The 9,774-nt window shown below is 40.7% G+C and overlaps 1 protein-coding gene across 1 annotated transcript; it reads right to left on the minus strand.

Annotated features, from left to right (window-relative positions):
* Positions 1 to 541: 541 nt before the first annotated feature.
* C13H9orf57 (chromosome 13 C9orf57 homolog) lies at positions 542 to 9,745 on the minus strand. The gene is made up of 5 exons (XM_019033164.4): positions 9,623 to 9,745; positions 8,364 to 8,513; positions 5,906 to 5,965; positions 5,196 to 5,318; positions 542 to 1,601 (listed from the first exon to the last, which is right to left on the minus strand). The coding sequence occupies exons 1-5, from the start codon at positions 9,633 to 9,635 to the stop codon at positions 1,462 to 1,464; spliced, it is 486 nt and encodes a 161-aa protein (XP_018888709.3). The 5' UTR covers positions 9,636 to 9,745; the 3' UTR covers positions 542 to 1,461.
* Between the last annotated feature and the right edge of the window lie 29 nt (positions 9,746 to 9,774).

Consider the following 9,774-nt stretch of genomic DNA (forward strand, 5'->3'; position numbering starts at 1 on the left):
CCAGCCTGAACAACATGGTGAAACCCTGTCTCTACAAAAATTACAAAAATTAATGGGGGCATGGTTGTGTGCACCTGTAGTCCCAGCTAGCCTGGAGGCTGAGGTGGGAGGATCACTTGAGCCTTGAGAGCTTGAGGCGGCAGTGAGCTGTGATTGCACCACTATACTCCAGCTTGGGTGACAGAGCAAGACCCAACCTCAAAAAATAAAATAAGATAAAATAAAAAACCCAAGAGAAAGAAAAGTTAGATTTTCGTGAAGTTCACTGATCTAAGGTAACCATTCTTCATCAATGTGGCTATGGCAAAATATGACAGAATAAGGGGAGCTAGATTTCAGTCTCAGGATGGAGACTTTTTTTCTTAGTTTCAGAGATATGGTCTAAGGAATATCGTTGAAACGTGTCTGAAGGGAAAAAAATCTAGCTTTCCTGGACTTTAAAAAAAAAATGCTTGTTTTTCTTCAAAGTTGATAGAGAAGCATTTGTCGAGGGCTCACTATGTGAATGTGGTCCTAAGTCCCGAGAAAAAGACAGACAAGATTTTATTGACATTTATTATTTATTTTTTGAATTTTCAAACTCCTGAAAATACAGAGAAAGACAGTTTTAAATTAAATTTTAAATTAAATTAAATTAATGCAGTACTCTTCATGCTGCCAAAGTAGGGCATTGTAATAGAAGACGTAATGATCGCAAAATGTGAAATGTAGTTCAAAGTACGTCCCTACTCCTTTTAAATTCCTTGTGGTTGGGAACTTACTTCTCTGCTTACCTTGAACTGCTTAATCTGCCAAAATTGAACAAGCCAAAGCATTTAGGCATGGTTAAGGTACGGAAAATTCAAAATTTGGATAAACTCTGAGGCAGATGGAAGAAATAAGTGCCAGCCCTACCACCTGCCTCAGCCCTTTCCTGTTTGGGTTCATACTTTTCCCGCAGGCCTGGCTTACTGATTCATGGCTTATTTTTTCCCTATAGTATATGTTAAGTCAGTTTCTTCTATACCATAAATCACCCCAAAGGAGCAAGGCAGTTTGCTTTGGAAACCAAATGAATATTCTCAGGTCACTTGCTGTCTTGTGAAACATTTGTAACCATATTTTGGAGTATGGAATTATTGAGGGAAATGAAAGTAGTTAGAGGTGACATGCCTAGTTTGACTTGGAGAATCACTAACATTTTTCCTTCTTTGTAGCCTTGTGGTAGGAAGGTGAATTAAGCAGAAGGAGGAGAGGAGAGAAATGGTGTTGAAAGGGCTATTTCTCAGATGAGTTGGAGGTGGTGGGGGAGATATTGGGAATATTGAAAACCAAAGTCAATTTCAGATCAAAATTCCTTCTACCTACAAGGGTCTGAGGTTTCTGAAGTGGGCTAATTGACAATAGCCATCATTTTGTGATAGCCAGGTCAGGCTTCGAGACTGATTGATCTGCCAAGCATTTTAGATATGGGCCACTGACTCAGAAATTGCACAAAGAATGATTGCAGCAGTGAGTAGTTACAAGTTCATGCAGTTGCAGAATTCTCTTGACGAGAGTACTCTTGAAGCACTCTGATGTGTTCTTTGTGCAGCCTTTGATTGAATACCATTGAATGCCACCTGACGGAGAGAAAAGAGGTAAGGAAATTTCTTGGGAGGTACAACCTATGTGGCCTCAGATGCTAATAGGTTAAAAAGAATACTAAGCAAAACTTTAGTTTTATCAAGATACGAATCTAGCATTTCCACCATTAAGAATGGTTCATTTCATTATTTTACCTTTAAGAACTCCCATTTAGACTATTGTAGTTGGATACATTGCATACGCAAGATTTGAAACCATAAAACAAAAAAGCTTTCAAACTCAGATTGTAAAAGCCATGCAGTTGCCATTGACTATGTAGAATTTCTGAAGTGCAAGCTGTTTTGAAGCTTCCTGATAATCATCCCCCAGTTTTATCCAGGTTGTGAGTTATTCAAAGGGCTGAATGTACAGAAGGATCCTTTAGATGTGTTAAGCACCTCTCAGAAATGGAGGCGTATGTATGACCTCACTTAATTCCTTCCTTGATTAAAGAAGTAATGCATGATCACTGTAGAAAACACAAAAAATGCACACAAGAACAAAATAAGCGACAGTAACATCCTGTAATTCTACCACCCCAGTTTCAGTTGTAGGTAGGAGGACAAAAGGAGCTATTCCCCAAAGACAGCAAAACGTGATGACTGGAAACTTGGACAAAATGGTGGGTTTTCAGCTGGGGATGATTTTGCTCTCCCTTTCCCAGCACATCGGGTAATACCCAGAGACATTGTTATTGTCAGAACTGGTTGGGGCGGCAGGGTGGGGTTGGAGGTGCTCTTGGCATCTGGTGGGTAAAAGCTATGATGCTGCTGTACATCCTACAATACAAAAGACTGCCCTCCATTACAAAGAATTCACCTGCCCAAAATGTCAATAGTGCAAAAGTTGAGAAACCCTATTGATAAAACTATCAAAAGCATGAGGATCAGTTGTTTGTCTTGCATTAGTGTAAATGGCAAATTTCCCAAATTAGGAAACTGCTCTTCCGAACACCGTAGTCGTTCCAGGCCTTCGACCCATCAAGAACTATTGTTAATATTTTGTTGAATAAGCTTCCAGGCTCTTTCTTATACATAGAGTATTTTAATCCTAATTCTGGTGTCCGTCTGGCTAGATGACTCTCTGGCCACATTCAGGAAGAGAAGAGCCAACATCTCATGGGCCCAGGGAGTCTGGATATCTTTCCCATTCCATAAAGAAGGGGATGTGACTAGCAGAGGGGAGAACTGACCTTGGAGAGGGGACCTAAACTAGAAAGACTGAACAGAACCCAAGTAACCCTCTTACTACCAAAACGCCTTGCGATGTGACCCCATGATTCTCATCCTCTCTCCAAACTAATTTTGATCTCCTCTAATTTTTGTTCTTCCCTTCCAATTCCACAGAAAAATTTAGAGTTTTGTTTTGTGGATTTTTATTCACCAGTGGTATACTGAACGTACTTGTTGGCAACTGAATTTTTTCCCACTCAATATGTTTAGAGATTCCTTCATGTTAACAAGGGGATCTGGTTCATTTTGAGTGTTGCATAGCACTCCATGACCTGCATATAACACAGTTGAATGAATAGTTCCCTATAGATGAACGTTTAGGTCATTTCTTTTTTTATTTTTCTGAGATGGTGTTTCGCTCTTGTTGCCCAGGCTGGAGTGCAATGGCACGATCCTGGCTCACCGCAACCTCCACCTCCCGGGTTCAAGCAATTCTCCTGCCTCAGCTCCCCAGGTAGCTGGGATTACAGGCATGTGCCACCATACCTGGTTAATTTTGTATTTTTAGTAGAGATGGGATTTCTCCATGTTGGTCAGACTGGTCTCGAACTCCCCACTTCAGGTGATCTGCCCGCCTTGGTTTCCCAAAGTGCTGGGATTATAGGCGTGAGCCACCGCACCTAGCCTACTTAGGTCATTTATATTACTTTACTATTAAACGTAATGCTGCAGTGATAACCTTGATACATGTGTTAAATGTAAATATTTTTCTGCAGTAGATACCAAGAAATAGAATTGCTTTGTCGAAGGCTGTGTTTATTTAAAATTTTAATGGAAATTCACAAATTGTCTAAAAAGATGCTGAACCAATCTAAGCTGTCATTGAAAATGTCTGAGCGTTCCCATTTCCCCATACTAACTCCTGATATAATAAAACTTTTATATTTTTTACCAGTCTGATGCGTTAAAAATATTATATTGTTTTCATAATTTGCATTTCCTTGATTTTTACTAACAAGGTTGAGTAGGCTTTTATATTTGTAGGTTACTTATATTTATCCTTGTGGGAATTGCCTTCCTACTTCCTTTAATAAGGTATTTACTCTTGATTGTTGGTCTTTTTAAAATTGTTTTTGAAGTTTTTTATTCTGGATAAATATTAATGTTATCCATGTTTCTTATATTTTCACCCAGTTAATTCCTTATCTTTTACATTTTGGAATTATCACACATTTTATAAATGTTAAACTCTTCATATATTCAAATGTATTCATTATTTCCTTTACAACTTTGGGGTTTGGGATTTTTTTTTTTTTTTTTTTTTTGAGACAATGTCTTACTCTTGTCACTGAGGCTGCAGTGCAGTGTTTCAATCTCAGCTCCCTGCAACCTCCGCCTCCTGGGCTCAAGCAAGTTTCCTGCCTCAGCCTCCATGCTGAGTAATTGGGAACATGGTGGTGCAAGCCACCATGCCCGACTAATTTTTATATATATATATTTTTTTTTGTAGAGACAGGGCTTCACCATGTTGCCCAGGTTGGTCTTGAACTCCTGAGTTCAAGCAATCCACGCACCTCTGCCTTCTTAAAGTGCTAGGATTATAGGCATGAGTCACTGTGCCCGGTCTGGATTTTGGATGTTAAAGAGCCTCCGTTGTTTCCTGCCTTCCTTCCTGCCTTCCTTCCTTCCTTCTGTCCTCTTTCTCTCTTTCTTTCTCTTTCCTTCCTTCCTTCCTTATTTCCTTCCCTCCCTCCCTCCCTCCCTCCTTCCTTCCTTCCTTCCTTCCTTTTCGAGACATGGTCTCACTCCATTGTTCAGGCTAGAGTGTAGTGGTGTGATCACAGCTCACTGTGGCCTCAACCTCCTGGGCTCAGGTGATCCACCTGGCCTCCCTGGTAGCTGGGACTGCTACAGGTGTGTGCTACCATGCCTAGCTAACCTCCATTCTTTCAAACTTAAAATGTTTCCCAGTATTTTCTTCCAATGTTTCATTATTTGGATTTTTATGTTTTGGAGAAGGACAGTTTCACGGGCATGCAACTGGTGCACAGGGCCCAAGTTTAGAAGGGCTCTGAAAATTGTGTATTACTTTTTTGTGAGTATGTGAGTGGTGTGAATGAGAAAGTATATAGATTATTAGGAATGTGTGCTCTGGAGTCAAAGTACTCACATTTGAATCTTGTCTGTAAGACTCATTAGCTATGTGACTGTGCAAATTACTTAATCGTTCGTGTCTCAGCTACCTCATCTTTAAAATGGGGATAGTGACAGGACCCATCCAGCTCTTTTCATTGTTTTGTTGGTGTAATGTAGCCCTGGCAAAGCCCTTAGTGTAGCATCTGGCATTTGAAAGTTTGTTGTGATGAGCATTTTCCCTGTGCTTATTTTAGTTAAAATTTTTAAAGTGTCAAAACTTACCTTGAATGTGGACCTCTTCTTTGCAGTACTGACCAGGTTCTGCCTGGCAGGTTCCCAGGTCTAAAAGACATCCATGGAAGGGCAGTGAAAGATTGCATGCTCTGCAAATCAAACCTCCAACATCTCCAAGTACAGGGGCAGAAAAATGAGAAAGTAGTGATAGATACGAGAGAGAAAACGAGGAAGGAAGAGAGATCAAAAAAATAAAGTAGTGATTTTTGACTTTATATATATATATTTATGTTATATATATATTTTATGTTATATATATTAAATATATATATTTTATTTTTTTTTATGTTTTGGAGAAGGCCAGTTTCACGGGCATGCAACTGGTGCACAGGGCCCAAGTTTAGAAGGGCTCTGAAAATTGTGTATTACTTTTTTGTGAGTATGTGAGTAGTGTGAATGAGAAAGTATATAGATTATTAGGAATGTGTGCTCTGGAGTCAAAGTACTCACATTTGAATCTTGTCTGTAAGACTCATTAGCTATGTGACTGTGCAAATTACTTAATCGTTCGTGTCTCAGCTACCTCATCTTTAAAATGGGGATAGTGACAGGACCCATCCAGCTCTTTTCATTGTTTTGTTGGTGTAATGTAGCCCTGGCAAAGCCCTTAGTGTAGCATCTGGCATATGAAAGTTTGTTGTGATGAGCATTTTCCCTGTGCTTATTTTAATTAAAATTTTTAAAGTGTCAAAACTTACCTTGAATGTGGACCTCTTCTTTCCAGTACTGACCAGGTTTTGTCTGGCAGGTTCCCAGGTCTAAAAGACATCCATGGAAGGGGATTGAAAGATTGCATGCTCTGCAAATGTATATATATATATGTATACTTTTTTTTTTTTTTTTGAGACAGGGTTGCACTCCTGTTGCCCAGGCTGGAGTGCAGTGGCACAATCTCGGCTCACTGCAACCTCCGCTTCCCAGGCTCAAGTGAGTGATCCTCCCACTTCAGCCTCCCAAGTAGCTGGGACTACAGGCACACACCCACCGTGTCCAGCTTTTTGTATGTTTAGTGGGGAGGATGGGGTTTCGCTATGTTGCCCAGGCTGGTCTCTCTGCTTTGGCCTCCCAAAGTGCTGGGATTAAAGGTGTGGGCCATTGTGCCCAGGAAGTAAGCAATATTTTAAAAATTCTAAAACCTAACGTAAATTATTATTATTTTTTGAGATGGAATTTCACTCGTTGCCCAGGCTGGAGAGCAATGGCGTGATCTCGGCTCACTGCAACCTCCACCTCCCGGGTTCAAGCGATTCTCCTGCCTCAACCTCCTGAGTAGCTGGGATTACAGGTGCACACCACCACGCCCGGCTAATTTTTTGTATTTTTAGTAGAGATGGGGTTTCACCATATTGGCCAGGCTGGTCTCAAACTCCTAACTCAGGTGATCTACCCACCTCGGTCTCCCAGAGTGCTGGGATTACAGGTGTGAGCCATCGCACCAGGCTAAAATTATTTTTTATTTTGAGAGTTTAATGAGGGAAATTTCGAAGCATATGCTGTATTTATGAATTGGAAGCACCTTGAACTGTGGTAATCAGTCAGGAGCCCAGGTGGTCTAAACAACTTAGTTGGTTAAAATTCATTCAGTTCCTCAGTGCTTAATTAAATCACCCCAAATTTATTTTACCAGAAAATTTAATTTCAGCCACATATTCACTGTTAGGGCTTAATTTCAGTGCCTAAGGTAGCATATTATATATAGTCTATTCTTCATGAATATTTATTGCTTCATTAATGTTTACATATTGGTTATCTTCCATACTCAAATTCAGTGGCTTGAAAATATTATTCATTTTGTTTATATAGAAATAGCCCAGAGATTCTTGAACTGGTCAATATTGGTAAGGTTGGAAGACATTATCTAGAAGATTGTTTTCCAAATTCTACTGTGCATCAGATTTCTTTAAGCAGATAAAATAAACTCACAGATTCCCAGGGCCCCCAAAAACCTGAGTTAGAATCTATGGAAGGTGGGGCTTGAGAATTTGTATTTTAGATCTGCAGAAATAGCTGAGGGGATATGATTTAGCAATCAATGTCTAGACCAATGTTTGTGAATCGTTGATGCTTCCAATTCAGGGATCTTTCTTTTTTTTCAGAGACAGAGCCTTGCTCTTTTGTCCAGGTTGGAGTGCAGTGGTGCAATCTCATCTCACTGCAACCTCTGCCTCTCGGGTTGAAGCAATTCTCCAGCCTCAGCTTCCCAAGTAGCTGGGACTACAGGCGCCCACCTCCAAGCCCAGCTAATTTTTTGTATTTTAGTAGAGATGGGGTTTCACCGTGTTGCCCAGGCTGGTCTTGAACTCCTGAGCTCAGGCAATCTACCTGCCTCAGCCTCCCAAAGTGCTAGGATTACAGGCATGAGCCACCGCGGCCAGCCTTAGGGATCTTTCTTATAGCTTCTGCAGGGAGCTTTGGCCAGTGATAGAGAACTGATCACCATTAAAAACAGCTCAGATTGTTAAAAGATTCTTTTGAAACTGAGCCAGAATTTCTCTGAGTGCTCACAGTTTCCATCTTCCACTATATGATGACCACTGCCATGTCACTCCTATTCATTGATGGCCCCAAAGAAGGGTTTACCAGATGTTTTCTGCAATGTGTTTTATATCTCCCTCTGCCATATTGGGAGATAGAAGAGAACATTTTTAATAGAAAACAGTCTGGCTGATGAGGCTAATTAACCTTTGTTGATGATTTTCCCCAGGCTCAACCTCATCTAAAGACACTTGGGAAATTTCACATTGGTTCTGCCACTAAGCGTGACAGACTTTCCATTCATAATCAATGATCAATCAACATTTTTTTTTTTTTTTTTTGAGACAGAGTTTCACTCTTGTTGCCCAGGCTGGAGTGCAATGGCATGATCTTGGCTCATCGCAACCTCTGCCTCCTGGGTTCAAGCAATTCTCCTGCCTCAGCCTCCCGAGTAGCTAGGTTTACAGGCATGCACCACCACGCCCAGCTAATTTTGTGTTTTTGGTAGAGACAGGGTTTCTCCATGTTGGTCAGGCTGGTCTTGAACTCCCGACCTCAGACCTGATCCACCCGTCTCAGCCTCCCAAAGTGCTGGGATTACAGGCGTGAGCCACCACGCTCGGCCCTACAATTTCTTAATAATTTTCTATCCTTTTAACTTATGCTTTCCTAATGACTTACCACCTAAGCGGCCGAATAAGATAACACCTAAGAGGCGGAATAAGATAACACCTAAGAGGCGGAATAAGATAACACCAGCAAAAACAATCCTTCTCATTCTGATTTCCAAGCCGAAAAGGAGATGAAAGGAAAGACACGTCCCACTGATTTCTGGGGAAGCAATAAAGTTACACATTTATGTTAGCTATTTTAAAAACGGAAAGGACTGGTTAAGTTTTATTGATTTCATTAAGACAATATAAATAAGTTTATTTTGTGAAGGAGGAAAAATAAGGTACCTGTCTTTATAAAAAAGTCACCATATGGCTGGGCGCAGTGGCTCACGCCTGTATTCCCAACGCTTTGGGAGGCCAAGGTGGGCAGATCGCCTGAGGTCAGGAGTTCAAGACCAGACTGCCCAACATGGTGAAACCCCGTCTCTACTAAAAATACAAAAATTAGCCAGGTGTGGTTGTGGGTGCCTGCAATCCCAGCTACTTGGGAGGCTGAGGCACAAGAATCACTTGAACCCAGGATGCAAAGTTTGCAGTGAGCTGAGATCAGGCCACTGCACTCTAGCCTGGGGGACAGAGCGAGACTGTAAATAAATAAATAAATAAACCCATAAAACTTCTAGTTCCAGAACATTTTAAGTTATTTTATTACCAAATATCACCTTCTCTCTTCAGTTTTTCCTCAGAATTATAATGGTTTCATACAGAAATATGAAGTGAAATAGATGATATTTCTAGAATAATATCCTGTTAGAAATCCTTTTAACTATTGGCCAAAAGGAAAATACACATATTCATTCATGCTCCTTTATGAATTATTATTATTATTATTTTTGAGATGGAGTCTCACTCTGTTGCCAGACTGGAGTGCAATGGCATGATCTCAGCTCACTGCAACTTCGGCCTCCCGGGTTCAAGCGATTCTCCTGCCTCAGCCTCCCGAGTAGCTGGGATTACAGGCGCATACTGCAACACCCGGCTAATTTTTGTATTTTTAGTAAAGACAGGGTTTCACCATGTTGGCCAGGATGGTCTTGATCTCTGGACCTCATGATCCACCCACCTTGGTCTCCCAAAGTGCTGGGATTACAGGCGTGAGCCACCACGCCCGGCCTATGAATTATTAATAATACTTTCACTGCAAAAGACCTTATTTATGAGGGAAAAGCATTATGTGATAGTTAACGATAGTTAATACTTATTAAAATGAAGGGGAGAAATTGTAAGATTGGGTAAAGTATAATATTTCAGTTGTTCATGACCTACCTATCTTTTTCATTAAGGTACTATGGAAATTTTCCTGGGTCTGAACTTCCTTAAAAGGATGAGAATGAGTACAATTTCTGATGTGATGAAGTCCGTTACAACTGAAAGCGACACTCTGATCCACTAGATTCCAAACGGTTTAAACAGTAAAA

The sequence above is a fragment of the Gorilla gorilla genome, chromosome 13, assembly GCF_029281585.2.
Source record: "Gorilla gorilla gorilla isolate KB3781 chromosome 13, NHGRI_mGorGor1-v2.1_pri, whole genome shotgun sequence".
Classification (NCBI taxonomy): Eukaryota; Metazoa; Chordata; class Mammalia; order Primates; family Hominidae; genus Gorilla; species Gorilla gorilla.